The sequence below is a fragment of the Schistocerca cancellata genome, chromosome 4 (assembly GCF_023864275.1).
Source record: "Schistocerca cancellata isolate TAMUIC-IGC-003103 chromosome 4, iqSchCanc2.1, whole genome shotgun sequence".
NCBI lineage: Eukaryota > Metazoa > Arthropoda > Insecta > Orthoptera > Acrididae > Schistocerca > Schistocerca cancellata.
In genome coordinates, this window is record NC_064629.1 from 919,751,130 (window position 1) to 919,767,010 (window position 15,881).

Below are 15,881 nucleotides of genomic sequence, written 5' to 3' on the forward strand. Positions count from 1 at the left end.
GTAGGATACAAACTTGGCTTTTCGTGTCTAATTAATTCACCCTGTGAGCAAATCAGTATCATAATTCCAGGGAAGTAGCATTGTTTAACATGAAACCATTTAAAATATGGAGGATAAACACAGTGGATGGAACTTAAAGATTATTCAAAGACTAGTTGTTCTTATTGTTGCCTTTAGTGTTTTAGAAACACTGGGAACAGTGGAAACCTGTAAAAAGTAACTGCACTGTTTTAATTTCCTTTGGTTGGCATAAAAGCCACACATTCAGAAGTAATGGTTATCTAAATTACCAAACTTTTGAAAGGTATATAAATTGGGGAAATGCTTTGAAGGTGGAGTGGAATTTTGTGTGTTGATTTCATAACCTTTTAAGATGAAGTCCATTAAATGTGTTTTCGACAAATATATTCACTATAAACTGGAAACTTGTAACTTTATTATTCCAGTACTTTTTCAGTTAGTAATAAAATTTCTGCTTTTGAAGGTTGAACAGTATAAGAGACGGGTAAGCAGAAAGAAAGCATCTGTTGAAGCTATGTTGAAGACGGCCATGCAGAGCCAGCTTGATGGTGTGAAAGTTGGGCTAAACCAGTTGCAAACAGCTCTCAATGATATTCAAACAATAAAGGAAAAGTATGTCTTCATGTATTAATAATAGCTTAATTGGAATGTTACAGTTAATGCTCTTTTAATAAGCTTTACAGATAGTCTTCAGTTTTCTATTTATGTAGTAATAACTTCTACAAATTTTAAATATGAATGGTAATGAACTTCCGCAGCTAGTTAAAGATACAGTAGAGTATAAATTTACTGTTGACTTTACACATTAGCTCATGAATACTGGGCACTCTAACTCAGTATTTCTTGAACAAGAAGGCTGCTACAGGTTATCCAGTGCGACTAAGCTGTCTGCCATGGAACCCATGTCACTGATATGCTTATGATTTGTTTGGAGTTTTAATGAAAACTGTGTCTGGTTAAACATGTACTACCCAACAGCCGAGAAACCATTCGAAATAAGTCAGTAGGCCTACTCAAGCATCCACTACCACATTCATATTCTGTATCATCTGTCATGTCACTTGTTTTATTAGCACTACTGCTGGCAACCAGACATTGAAACTAAGCTAAAATTTTATAAATCAGCTACACCTACTGCACTCAACTAGCATGGATGTCTGAATTTTATGAGAGTTGGTAATTGCAAAATACTGTCATGTCACAAAATCTGTGTTGATGGATAGACAGCTACCTGCATCTACAAATTATCTTAGCTAGTATTCCACTCTGTGTGTTAACTTACATGTCTCCCACAACACTCAGTGTCTGTTGTCACAATCTTATTTTCCTTGACAGCTTATATTGTCACACATTGTCACCTTGCTTGCTACATAGCTTAAGTCGAGCAGCAGTTCCAGTTCCTTAGTGGCAGTACTTGTTCTCACACATCTGCAGTGTTGCTCCACCAGTACTAAGTACCACACCATCCTACCAATCTTGGTAGAACAACTTCTACTAATTTCCTTCCTACACATCTGCATGCCCTTTACTTGTAAATACTTCCTGGTATAGTTTTCACATGCTTTACCAAATATAAACTCAGCTACACTGTCGAGAATCAATAATTCATCACTAATTAGACCCAAAATAGTGCTTCCCTGTTGCTCTTGGGTGTCTGAGCAATGACTGTGACTGGATTTTTTCAAAGCACGATTTGTGAGACTCAGTTTGTATTATGATCAATGCATCACAAAGTAGATACAATGTTTAAAGTGCCAGAAGTTCATACAGTGTGGGATTTAATTTTCAGGTAATCAACAGGAAGTAAGCGTACAGCCAGCACCTCACCAAAGCATGTGTTAATTGTTTTTCGAGTTAGTTGGTATGGACTAATAAATATCCAATTGTTCTGGAATAAAGTAGGAAAAGATCTGTAGGTGGCAAAATGTATATATTATGCCAAGGCCAGAATGACACAAATCTCTGTTCACCTCCATATTGCAACTTCTTTCATGCCAATCATGAATAAGATAACACACAGACCAAAGGCATTACCCAAAGCTCAAGTCATGGAGGCAAACATGTAAAGAAAATAATGTCCTTGTCATGGTAGTTCAATGCTTTTTTTGTAACTGTCCGACTCGAATTTGGTAGCTTTACTGAGATAACGAGCTTTGTTACTAAATAACTTGATCATGTGCCTAATACAATCACATGTCTCTTTCATTTTGCAAATATTAATTCTTAATTACAAAATAAAAATGGAAAATTGAAAGAATAACAGTGTAGATTATTATTATTTCATTTTATTCATTCCTCTGGCACATACCACACTCCCTAACAATGCGTAAACTCGCCCACTCTTGTGGTAACAGTTGAGCTCATTTCACATTCATACTAAAGAAACCACTGCTTTTATTGCACTTTCACATTAATTTAACAGGTAATAACTGATCACAGAAACCATTCTGTATGTATTTAAATTACAATATATTCCAATAACAAAGTTACTAATCATTAACTACAATACCATTTTGTCTATAACCTCCATTAAATAGTTCTGTGCACCTTTCTGTGAATAAACAGAATTACTCAAACATACTTTTACCATATGATATGACAAAACACTTTCAGCTTTTAATTATATTCTTTAGCAAATTCTTCATACTATTTATGTACGACGCAGCTTGCACGGCTGCTTTTTACATAACCTCAACGACAACTTTCTGCACCCTAACTTGGTGCATGACCAGTAGCACTTCGCCATTGTTGACATTAAACCAAGACAGACCTTCTGCCAGAGAAAAAGTGTGCTCCACTTCAAAACTGTCAGAGTACTATATCACCCCATCACAACACCAAAGATAGCAGTACTACTTACAAAAACAATTGCTCGTGCAGGTACACCTTGAGAAGTGCCATCACTGTTTAATCTGCTACTTTAGTGCTAAATCAATTCCAGTAATCATAGGGCTCAGCGTCTGAAGGAGCAACACCATTCCCGTAAAAACCATCGAAACACATTGTGTCCAACCCAGAAATAACACCTTTTTAATCTATAGAAATGAGGTGGTTTAGGGCAAGCAATAAGAAAAGTTTCAGGAAACAATTAAAGCAAGCTATTCAGAACATCGCCTTGACATTGGGAGATGACTTAATGTAAGTTGAGGTCTATTTGAGTAACTTGTCAAATGACACTCTGCAGTTAGGGCCCAACATGTTGTGGTGTGACTGTTCAAAAGTCGGTCATCTGCACAAATCTTCAGTGGTGTTAAATCTTCTAAAAAAGCTAAAATAGATAAAATGATGGGTGTTAATATGAGTCATTCCTATTGCATTTATAATTTATCTGAACTTTGAGTGAGGATAACTATTTAAGTTTTAAAAATTCAGTTAAGTTTTTGGGCTTCTCCTTCGATATCTTAAGTCCACTCCTGTGCATGTTGTCTATAAATGGCATACTGAGATGGCTGAAATAGTTCTCCTTGCTTATGTTGCAAATATTGCATCCAGCCATGGAGTGGTAACCAACAGAGAGTATGAGAGATTGTTCTCCAAAATCAGCAAATTGCCAGTAGCAGTATTTAGAAAGATATTTCATTCATTTCTCTACAGGACAGAATATAACACCATTAATAACAATATATCATGGGGTATAGGAAATATGTGGAAAATATTGTTCAGAATTCTTGGACATGCATATTAATATGAACTTAAATTGGAAGTCACTTCTCACAGATAATATAAAATGGTTAAGTCTGACAATATTTGCTTTATGTGTGATTGCTGCTTTTGGTTATAAAATCTCCAAAATGTTAGCTTAATTTGTACATTTCCGTTCACTAATGTTACATAGAATAATACTCTAGGGCAGTTCCTTTCTGTGATCTTGAAGTATTCATTGCACAAAAATGATCTCTAAGAATATTATCTGATGTAGTTCCTCAAACCTCATGTCAACAGTTGTTTAAAATCTAGGTGTGTTAACAGCAGTATCATGATACTCTTATTTATGGATTTTGTTGTTACAAACCAGGTAGTCTGAAAATAGTATTGTTTGTAATTACAACAAACCACCTAGGGGGCTCACTACTCTGGTGAGTACGTGCTTGGCTACCAAGGAGCCCCAGCCTTTGCAGCACTACTTCACCTTTCTGTGCTGCCAACCTACACTTCAGCTCTCTCTTATCTCCTCTCAGTTTCCATTGGATGGTCCATTTCGTGCAGACCCTGCCTGGGACTCATTCACACTTTTGGTCTTGATTTCTAGTTTCCTTCGTGGTGCTGTCTTCACCTTCCGTTAACAATTATATGGTCCCCATTCTTGAGTTTGACCTGACAGCTTTCCAAATTTTGCAGAAGTATGTGTGATGCAGGGAAGGTGGCCCATTTTGGTGTAGGCTCCACCGAGGTCATCAAATACCTGCACGATGGTAGTCCCCTGACCGTGCAGGGTTTACACTATTGGTGCCTGCACTGCACACTTCCTGTGTATGCGATGGAGTATGTACCCCTCATGACTGGGGCATGGGGACTCCAGGCAATGGGAGAATGGCCAGGTAGCCATTGCTATGGCTGGGTGGTGCCCATGGGGAGAGCCCCTGTCCAGAGTGGGTGGCACCATGGCAGATACTTCGCACATCCCCCCTGTGGGTCCGGGGATTAGAATAGGCCCGAGGTATTCCTGCCTGTTGTAAGAGGCGACTAAAAGGAGTCCATCCCCCTCACGGGGGTAGTTAGCGCCTGCGTCCGGAGACGGACGGTTTCACGACCTATAATCGTGGTCTTTTTGGTTTTTCACTTCTCGTTTCTTCCTTCCTTTTGTTGGTCCCTTTCTTTGCTCTTCTCCACCTCACTGTCTTCCTTACTCTTTCCCTTGACTTCTCCTTGCCTTCTCATTGCCTTTTTCTCCTTGCCTTCTCATTACCTTTTTCTCCTTGCCTTCTCATTACCTTTTTCTCCTTGCCTTCTCATTGCCTTTTTCTCCTTGCCTTCTCATTGCCTTTTTCTCCTTGCCTTCTCATTGCCTTTTTCTCCTTGCCTTCTCATTGCCTTTTTCTCCTTGCCTTCTCATTGCCTTTTTCTCCTTGCCTTCTCATTGCCTTTTTCTCCTTGCCTTCTCATTGCCTTTTTCTCCTTGCCTTCTCATTGCCTTTTTCTCCTTGCCTTCTCATTGCCTTTTTCTCCTTGCCTTCTCATTGCCTTTTTCTCCTTGCCTTCTCATTGCCTTTTTCTCCTTGCCTTCTCATTGCCTTCTTCTCCTTGCCTTCTCTGGTCTCCGCCTCGGCGTTTGAGACAGTCTGTCCTCTTTCTCCCTCTCTCTCTTCTTTTTCCTCTTCTTCCTTCCTCCCTGTGCGTGTCTGAAGGCCGACCCACGCGTTCGCACGCGTAGCCGGTGACGGGGTAACGCGTAAGTCCCCGCCCTGGGTAGACATGTAAGGCACGCGCGTACCCCCTGGTAAAGGCCAGGCCCGGGGAGGGGTGATTGCCTGAGCTGATACCTTCTGACCATGCCGATTGGTCCCTCCGTCTGTTTCTCGGGAGGTGTGACCTGAGGTGTAAACATTCACCTAAGGCGGGAGTGCCCTCTGAGAGGGTCCCCACAAGGAAGGAGCGCGCCATCGGAGACGCTGGCAATCATGGGGGATTCCTCCGCAATGGATTCTACTCCATCGCTTTCGACTTCGACCCAAAAACGGAAACGTGACCAGCCAACAGTGACAAAAGTACTACCGCCTGCCCCACAGTTCCTCGTAGTTTCTCGCACTGAGGACGGAAAGAGATTTTTCCTCTGTCAACCCTTTTGTTATTCAGAAGGGCGTTGATGCCATAGCCGGATCTGTCAAATCTTGTACCAGGTTGCGTAACGGCACCTTATTACTCGAAACTGAGAGTGCCTTTCAGGCACAAAAACTGCTTCGGGCCACCCTCCTGTACACGTTCCCTGTCCGGGTGGAGGCCCACCGAACTTTGAATTCGTCTCGTGGTGTAGTGTATACTAGCTCCCTCGACGGATTGACTGACGAGGAGCTTCAATCTTTCCTCGCTGAGCAGGGCGTGACGGCTGTCCATCGGGTCATGAAAAAGGTCAACAACGACCTTGTGCCAACCCGGACACTCTTCTTGACCTTCGATAGTGTTAAGCTGCCATCGCGCATCAAGGCGGGCTACGAGGTTATTTCTGTTCGCCCCTATGTCCCGACACCTACGCGCTGCTACCAGTGTCAGCGTTTCAATCACACTCGACAGTCTTGTTCCAATGCGGCTAAATGTGTCACTTGTGGCAGGGATGCCCATGAGGGTGACTGTCCACCTCCGTCTCCTCATTGTGTGAACTGTCAGGGTGACCATGCCGCATCCTCCCGCGACTGTCCTGTCTATAAGGACGAACGTTGCATCCAAGAAATTCGTGTCAAAGAGAAAGTGTCCACCTCGGCTGCTCGCAAGCTATTGGCTAGTAGGAAGCCCACGCTGCTCCCAGCGGGGAAATATAGTACTGTCCTCGCCTCTCCTCGGACTACCCGGGAGGTCGCAACCCAGACATGCGATCTGACCTTCAGCACCACGGTCATCCGTTCGGCCAGTGCTAAGATCGCGCGGTCGACGTCTCCTCTTCCTCCCATCACACCACAGACACCGGCCACTTCCTCAGCTTCTGCTAAGTCGAAGACCCCGAAGTCAGATGCACGGTCCTTCAAGAAGGAACCATCCCGTGCAGACTTCCTCCGTCCCTCGACCTCCCAGCCTTCGACCGGTACTTCCACCAAACGTCCTTCCAAAAAGGCGCATAGGAAGCACAGTTCTCCTTCTCCGCCACGGCGCATCTCTTCTCCTGCGCCACCCAGCGGTAGCCGCCCCAGGCTGTCATCCGTTTCGCCTGGCCGCATCGCCGGTAGCCGTACATCTGGCCGTTCACCGGCGGAGGAAGCTCCCCCTCCCGGCCATCCTCCCGAGATGGCCGATGACCCTATAGACCCAATGGACGATGACTGTCCGCCTACTGATAGCGGCGGCAGTGCTTGCTCGAAGCCAGGCCCTAAGCGGCCTTCGAGGTGACCCCTTCTCTCATCTTCCTTTTCTTACGATGGCACTTATTCACTGGAATATTCGCAGCATTCGCTCCAACCGAGAGGACTTGAAGTTGCTGCTCCGCTTGCATCGTCCGCTCGTCGTAGCCCTCCAGGAAACGAAGCTACGCCCATGCGATCACATTGCCTTGGCACACTACACCTCTGTGCGTTTTGACCTACCCCCTATGGTAGGTATCCCAGCTCATGGAGGGGTTATATTGCTGGTCCGGGATGATATTTACTACGATCCCATCACGTTGCACACCGGCCTGCAGGCAGTCGCCATCCGCATTACTCTCCCCACTTTTACGTTTTCCTTTTGTACCGTTTACACTCCCTCGTCATCTGCCGTTACCAGGGCAGACATGATGCAACTTATTGCTCAGCTACCTGCACCGTTTTTGTTAACTGGAGACTTCAATGCCCACCATCCCCTTTGGGGTTCTCCAGCCTCCTGCCCGAGGGGCTCCTTGTTAGCAGACCTTTTCAACCAGCTCAATCTTGTCTGCCTTAATACTGGCGCCCCTACTTTTCTTTCGGACGCATCTCATACCTATTCCCATTTAGACCTCTCTATATGTACTCCCCAACTTGCACGCCGGTTTGAGTGGTATGCACTTGCTGATACTTATTCGAGCGACCACTTCCCGTGTGTTATCCATCTCCTGCAGCATACTCCCTCTCCGTGCTCCTCTAGTTGGACCATCTCCAAGGCAGACTGGGGGCTCTTTTCTTCCAGGGCGACCTTTCAGGATCAAACCTTCACAAGCTGCGATCGTCAGGTCGCACACCTCACGGAAGTCATTCTCGCTGCTGCTGAATATTCCATCCCTCACCCTACTTCTTCTCCACGTCGCGTACCGGTCCCCTGGTGGACCGCAGCATGTAGAGACGCTTTACGTGCTCGTCGACGTGCTTTACGCACCTTTAAACGCCACCCTACAGTGGCGAATTGTATTAATTATAAACGATTACGTGCTCAGTGTCGTCGTATTATTAAAGAAAGCAAGAAAGCCAGCTGGGCTGCTTTCACAAGCACCTTCAACAGTTTTACTCCTTCTTCTGTTGTCTGGGGTAGCCTGCGCCGGCTATCTGGCACTAAGGTCCACTCCCCAGTTTCTGGCTTGAAGGTCGCGAATGAAGTCCTTGTGGCCCCTGAGGCTGTCTCCAATGCCTTCGGCCGCTTTTTCGCCGAGGTTTCGAGCTCCGCTCATTACCACCCTGCCTTCCTCCCCCGCAAACAGGCAGAGGAGGCTAGGCCACCTGACTTTTGCTCCTCGAATTGTGAAAGTTATAATGCCCCATTCACCATGCGGGAACTCGAAACCGCACTTGGCCGATCACGGTCCTCCGCTCCAGGGCCTGATTCTATTCATATTCAGATGCTGAAGAACCTTTCTCCTGCGGGTAAAGGTTTTCTTCTTCGTACATACAATCACATCTGGATTGAGGGACATGTTCCCGCATGCTGGCGCGAGTCTATTGTTGTCCCGATTCCTAAGCCGGGGAAGGACAAGCACTTGCCTTCCAGTTATCGACCTATCTCACTTACCAGCTGTGTCTGTAAAGTGATGGAGCGAATGGTTAACTCTCGATTGGTTTGGCTGCTTGAGTCTCGACGCCTACTTACCAATGTCCAATGTGGATTTCGTAGGCGCCGCTCTGCTGTTGACCATCTGGTTACCTTGTCGACCTTCATTATGAATAACTTCTTGCGGAAGCGCCCGACCGCGGCTGTGTTCTTTGATTTAGAGAAGGCTTACGACACCTGTTGGAGGGCGGGCATTCTCCGCACCATGCATACATGGGGCCTTCGCGGTCGCCTCCCTCTTTTTATTCGTTCCTTTTTAATGGATCGACAGTTCAGGGTACGTGTGGGTTCTGTCCTGTCCGACACCTTTCGCCAGGAGAATGGGGTGCCACAGGGCTCAGTTTTGAGCGTCGCTCTGTTCGCCATCGCGATCAATCCAATAATGGATTGCCTCCCAGCTGATGTATCAGGCTCTCTTTTTGTGGACGATTTTACCATCTATTGCAGCGCGCAGCGTACACGTGTCCTGGAGCGCTGTCTTCAGCGTTCTCTTGACCGTCTTTACTCCTGGAGTGTCGCCAATGGCTTCCGTTTTTCTGCCGAGAAGACGGTCTGTATTAACTTCTGGCGCTACAAAGAGTTTCTCCCACCGTCCTTACGACTTGGTACCGTTGCTCTCCCAATCGTGGAGACAACCAAATTTTTAGGCCTTACCTTTGACAGGAAACTTAGCTGGTCTCCACGTGTGTCATATTTGGCCGCCCGTTGTACCCGTTCTTTAAATGTCCTCCGTGTTCTCAGTGGTATGTCGTGGGGAGCGGATCGAACCGTCCTACTTCGTCTATATCGGTCGATCGTCCGCTCCAAGCTGGATTATGGGAGCTTCGTATACTCCTCTGCACGGCCATCCATCTTACGCCGCCTCAACTCCATACAACATCGGGGTTTACAACTTGCGATCGGAGCATTTTATACCAGTCCCGTAGAGAGTCTTCATGCTGACGCTGGCGAATTGCCACTCACTTACCGGCGCGATATACTGCTTTGTCGGTATGCCTGTCGGCTACTGTCAATGCCCGACCATCCGTCTTATCGTTCCTTTTTTGACGACTCTCTTGACTGTCAATATAGGTTGTATGTCTCTGCCCTGCTACCCCCTGGAGTTCGCTTTCGTCGCCTCCTTCAACACCTTAATTTTTCACTCCCTGCAACCTTTCGAGTGGGCGAGAGCCACACGCCACCTTGGCTCCAGGCTCAGGTCCGCGTTCACCTTGACCTCAGCTCGCTCCCAAAAGAGGTCACCCCCAGTTCGGTCTACCACTCCCGTTTTTTGGAACTTCGTTCGAAGTTCATCACCATGACTTTCATTTATACAGATGGCTCTAAGACCAATGACGGGGTCGGGTGTTCCTTTATTGTCGGGGCACAAAGTTTCCAATACCGGCTCCATGACCATAGTTCGGTCTTCACAGCTGAGCTCTTTGCCCTCTACCAGGCTGTTCTTTACATCTGCCGCCACCGACATTCTGCTTATGTCATCTGCTCAGATTCCCTGAGCGCCATCCAGAGCCTCAGTGATCCGTACCCGGTTCACCCTTTCGTACACCGGATCCAACGCTCTCTTCAGCGGCTGGTGGACGTCGGTCCGCCGGTTAGCTTTATGTGGGTTCCTGGCCATGTCGGTATCCCTGGGAACGAAGCTGCAGATGCCGCGGCCAAGGCTGCGGTCCTCCAGCCTCGGACAGCTTCTTGTTGTGTCCCTTCGTCCGATTTTAGCAGGGTCATTTGTCGGCGCGTTGTGTCGCTGTGGCATGCCGATTGGGCTGCACTTACCGACAACAAGCTTCGGGCCTTAAAACCTCTTCCCGTGGCTTGGACGTCCTCCTCACGCCCTTCTCGGCGGGAGGAGGTCGTTTTAGCAAGGTTAAGGATTGGACACTGCCGGTTCAGCCATCGCCATCTGCTGACGGCTGCGCCGGCGCCGTTCTGCCCATGTGGGCACTTGCTGACGGTTAGACACATTTTAATGTCCTGTCCCGATCTTAACCAACTGCGCCTCGATCTTAACCTGCCTAATACTTTCGATGACATTTTAGCGGATGACCCACGAGCAGCTGCTCGTGTTCTTTGTTTTATCAATTTGACACACCTCGCTAAGGACATTTGATGAAGTTTTTTAATCCTATGCCTGTCAGTCTGTCTTTTATTGTGTTTTTCCTTTTAGTTGTTGTTGTCAACTTGTGGCTCGCGGTGCATTTTTAGAGTAGTCAGGGCGCTAATGACCATTGAAGTTGTGCGCCCTAAAACCACAAAAAAAAAAAAAAAAAAAAAATACTTCGCACATGAAGCGACTTAAACTTTGTCCTGCTGGTGGTCACATGGCCCCAGCAGTCTCTTTGAATATAAAGGCCTTTTATGATGCAACAAAGTACGATCCCAATGCGTTTCCTTTCCCTTCTTTAGCCACGCTGTGGGAGGAATGCAGGACGGGAGGAATCCAGGACTAGATTACAAAGAGCAAAATCCTCTCCTCAATACCTGGCCTGTATCAGGATTGATGGGGACACCTTTTTGACTCCAAAACTTTTATTTTTTGTGGAATACATTGAAGACAAATACAGGGGAATGCAGCCATCTCTAAGATGAAGAGTGGTTCCCTCCTGATTAAAACATCATCTCCTGCTCAGTCACAGGCAAAGTTGGGTAACATTCGTGTGACAGTCACTCTCGACAAGTCTCATAAGGTGCAGGGCATCATCTTTCACCATGATCTTCTTTCGCGATCTGATGATGAGCTACAGGTCAACTTAGAGCGATGGGGTGCGCTTTGTGTCCATAGGGGACCAAGGGAAAACGGAGTTGCTACTGTGACCTTCATCTTCGCTTGTGAGGGTGATACATTGCCTGAGAAGGTCAAGGTGATGGTATACCAGTGTGATCTGAAACCCTATGTTCCTCTACCTATGAGATGCTTCAGGTGTATGAAGTTTACACACATACTCCCATTGAACCACTAACCCTGTCTGCCGGGATTGTGGGCATCGGCTGCACTCAAACGTTCCTTGTGCCCCTCCCCCCCTCTGTAAAACTGTAGTGAGCACGACTGTCCCTGCTCACCAGGTGGCTCCATTTTAAAGTGTGAGAAGAAAATCCAGATGTAGATGATCCTGGACAAGCTCATATCGAGAGGCCAAAAAAAGTATGAGCGTCTTAATCCTGTACAAATGGCTCAATCGTACACTACGGTTGCAATGTCATTGCCTTCTCTCTCTCGACAGTGCCTTCTTCTGTTGTGCTCCGTACAGTGGGCCCTCAGAGCCACTTGCTAATACCTGCCTGCCCAGGTGGTTGGGGGTGCTTCTGGTGCCTCACCATGCCCCCTTCAAGAGTATTGGCGCCCCACCTGCTGGGGACACAGCTCCCCATTCCCCAGTTTGAGGTGCCTCATCCTCCTTTGGCTTCTCCAGCTAGGAAGAGGTCCTTCGGGACTCTTCCTTCCATCGTTCCAGCTTGTCCACAGTCAGATGCCAGCTGTTGGACTTCTTGTTCTTCCACTGTCCCTGAAACCAATTCAGGAAACCTTTCCAGTCCTCATAAGGAGAAGAAGGACAAAAAGAACTCCTCTAAGACAAAGGAAATTACAGTGACCCCCACATGTATTCCTGTGCCCCAGGTGGAGATCCCAGTGACCCCTGAGACACCAGATCTCCTATGGCAGTGTGCTGTAGAAACCTGATGACCAACTGGTTGCAGCATGTAACCCTGGGTTATAACCTCACCCCCTCCCTCCTTCCCTGCCCCCCTCCACCCTGGTCACTTCATGCCCCCACAGTATTCAGAGAGTGTGATCCTCCAGTGGAATTGTAATGGATTTTTCCTCCACTGGGCTGAGCTACAGCAGCTTTTAAGCACTTATGCTGCATCCTGTATTGCCATCCAGAAAATGTGGTTTCCAGTTGCTTGGACCCCTGCCCTTCGTGTTTGCCGAGGTTATTTTAATAATCGTGCCAACTATGAGATGGTATCAGGTGGAGTCTGTACAAATGTGCTGGACACTCTATACATTGGCCTTGTGCCTCTTGATACATCTCTGGAGGCTGTGGCTGTTTTGGGAAGGGAACATCTGGATTTTACCATCTGTAATGTTCATCTCCCTCCTGATGACGTTTTATTCCAGGATGTACTGTCTGCATTACTCTCTCAGCTCCTCCCACCTTTCCTAGTCCTGGATTACTTCAATGCCTATAACCGTGTGTGGGGTGTTACAATGGTCACTGGCTGTGGTAAGGACATTGAAACTTCACTGGCACAACTTGATGCTTGCCTCTTGGACTCTGGTGCCCCCACACACTTCAGTTTAGCACACAGAACTTATTCAGACATTGATCTGTCCTTTTCCAGTCCTGGTCTTCTACCGTCTATCCACTGGAAGGTCCACAATGACCTGAGTGATAGTGGCCACTTTCCAATCTTCCTGTCCCTTAATCAGCATTACTCCCCTGGACGCATGCCCAGATAGGTTCTCCGTAATACTGACAGGGATGGGTTAACCTCTGCTGTTGTCCTTCTCCTGATTGCAAGGCGGTATCGATGCAGCTGTTCAGCATACAATGGCAGCCACTCTTTTGGCAGCCAGCCTCTTCTTGCCAATCCACTTGTCAGAAGATGGTACCATGGTGGACCGCAGAGATCACTTCAGCCATTAGAGATTGTAGGCGGGTTCTCCATCGCCAAAAGTGGCTCCCTTCCCAGTTGTGATGACCAGGTAGAATATCTTACAAACATAATCCTTACCGCCACAGAATGTTCCATTCCTCACACTTCCACTTTACCATGCCGTGTCCCGATCTGTTGGTGGACTGAGGCATATGGTGATGCAATTCGTGTGCAGAGACATGCTCTTCACATTTTTAAACATATCCTAAGATGACAAATTGCATTCATTATAAACAGTTGCTTACACAGTCTCATTTTGTTCTTCGGTATAGCAGAAAATGCTAGCTGGATTTTCTTTACTAGTTCTTTTAACAGTTCCACTCCCTCTTCTGTTGTGTGGGCCAACCTCCTATGACTCTCTGTGGCCTAGGTCCATTCCCCTATTTCCAGCCTGACAGTAGCAGATGATGTCATAGTGGATGCCATTGCTATCTCAAACACTTTGGCCACTATTTTGTGGAGATTTCAAGCTCCACCCACTATCACCCCACCTTCTCCTATCAGAAACGAGTGGAGGAGGCTTGTGCGATACCCTTCTCTTCTCAGCATCGTGAGTGCTACAATGCCACATTTACTATTAGGGAACTAGCTCATACTCTTACTTCACCCTGATCCTCTGCCCCAGGGCTGGACGATGTTCACATTCTGATGTTGCAGAACCTTTCTCTTGTGGGTAAGCACTTTCTCTTTCATACGTCTGATAGCATTTTGGCAGAGGGTATGTTTTGCAGATGCTGGTGTGAAGCAACTGTCATACCCATACCTGAGCCCAGTAAGGACAAACACCGTCCTTCTAGTTATCACCCAATTTCTCTCAGCAGCTGTGTTTGCAAGGTGATGGAGTGTATGATATATGCCCGGCTGGTATGGTGGCTCAAATCTCGCAATTTATTAACCACTGCGCAGTGTGGATTTTGAGCGCGCCGTTCTGCAGTTGACCATCTCTCACTTTGTCAACACATGTCATGAATGGTTTTTTGCAGAATAACCTGACTGTGGCCATGTTTTTCAATTTGGAGAAAACCTACAGCATCTGCTGCAGGACTGGTATCCTCTGTACACTCTACACATGGGACTTCCATGGGCGCATGCCCCATTTCCTTTAGGAATTTTTAAAAGACAGAGTTTTCAAGGTACGTGTGGGATCTGCCTTCTTGGACACCTTTATACAGGAAAACGGTGTGCCTCAGGGCTCCATCCCAAGCATCATCCTCTTTGCTATCTCCACTAACCCTATTATGGCCTGTCTCCCACCGGGCATCTCCTTTTTTGAAGACGATTTTGTGGTCTTTTGCAGTTCTCCATGGATTAGTGTCCTTGAGTGGCATCTTCACCAGTATCTCGATCATCTCTACACATGGAGCATTGACAATGGCTTTCGCTTCTCCACTGACTGACAAAGCTCGGTACGGGCTTTTGTTAAAGTTTCGAGAACATACCTTCACCGAAGAGTCAAGCAGTATATTGCTCCCTCCTACGTATATCTCGCGAAGAGACCATGACGATAAAATCGGAGAGATTAGAGCCCACACAGAAGCATACCGACAATCCTTCTGTCCACGAACAATACGAGACTGGAATAGAAGGGAGAACCGATAGAGGTATTCAGGGTACCCTCCGCCACACACCGTCAGGTGGCTTGCGGAGTATGGATGTAGGTGTAGAACTGTTTGTATGAATTTCTGGTGGCGCAGTTTGTTTCTTCAGCCCTAGTGGCACAGTTGGTTTCTTCCACCGTCTTTACATCTTGGGCCTGTTGCTCTTCCGTTTGCTGAGAATATGAAATTCCTGGGGCTCATACTCGATAGGAAACTTTCATGGTCCTCCCATGTCTTACCTGGGTGCTGCCTGCTGTACTCGATTCCTCAGTGTCCCACATGTCCTCGGCAGTACTTCCTGGGGAGCAGGTCAGATCACCCGTGTCCATTGTACTGGTCCCTTGCCTGTTCAAAACTAGAATATGGGTGTTTTGTTTATGCATCTGCAAGTCCGTCCCTCTTACACCATCTCAATACTATCCACAATCATGGCATCTGTTTGGCCACTGGCACCTTTTACACTAGCCTGGTTGAGTGTCTGTATGCAGAAGCTGCCGAACTACTTCTGTCATATCGCCGTGATTTTCTAGTCAACAGATACGCATGCTGTTTGTCTGCCATGCCTGGCCACCCATCCTGTACCACCTCCTTCGATGACTCCTTTGATTGCCAGTATGGGATGTGTTCCTCTTCTCTGACCACCTGGAGTTCGCTTTCGGCTCATGCTCTGGCAGCTTAACCTGTGCTACCTGCCATTTCTCGATGAATGTGAACTCTTCACCACCTTGGCTTCATGTGGTGACCCGTGTTCATCTTGACCTTGATTTGCTTCCTAAGGACACTACTCCAGCCTCGCTCTATCACCGTAAGTTTCACTACCTTCACACAGAGCTTCACGTAGTACCTTTGTGAACACTGATGGCCCTCGGGCAGACAGTGGTGTCGGATGTGCCTTCGTCATTGTCACCAATGATTTTTGGTATCAGCTTCTGGAACATTGCTCAGTATTTACAGCAGAGCCCTTTG

The 15,881-nt window shown here is 46.9% G+C and overlaps 1 protein-coding gene across 4 annotated transcripts in view; it reads left to right on the forward strand.

The window, feature by feature from the left end:
• Positions 1-15,881, forward strand: part of LOC126185092 (exocyst complex component 3) — a 61,443-nt gene that overhangs the window by 20,156 nt on the left and 25,406 nt on the right. For all 4 annotated transcript variants that reach the window (XR_007536945.1, XM_049927894.1, XM_049927893.1 and 1 more), the window contains one exon: positions 485-633. Coding sequence is in view for 3 of the 4 variants with exons in the window: in XM_049927894.1 (XP_049783851.1) it covers positions 485-633 (149 nt within the window). In the remaining variant the exon portion in view is untranslated. The remainder of the gene's footprint in view (positions 1-484; positions 634-15,881) is intronic.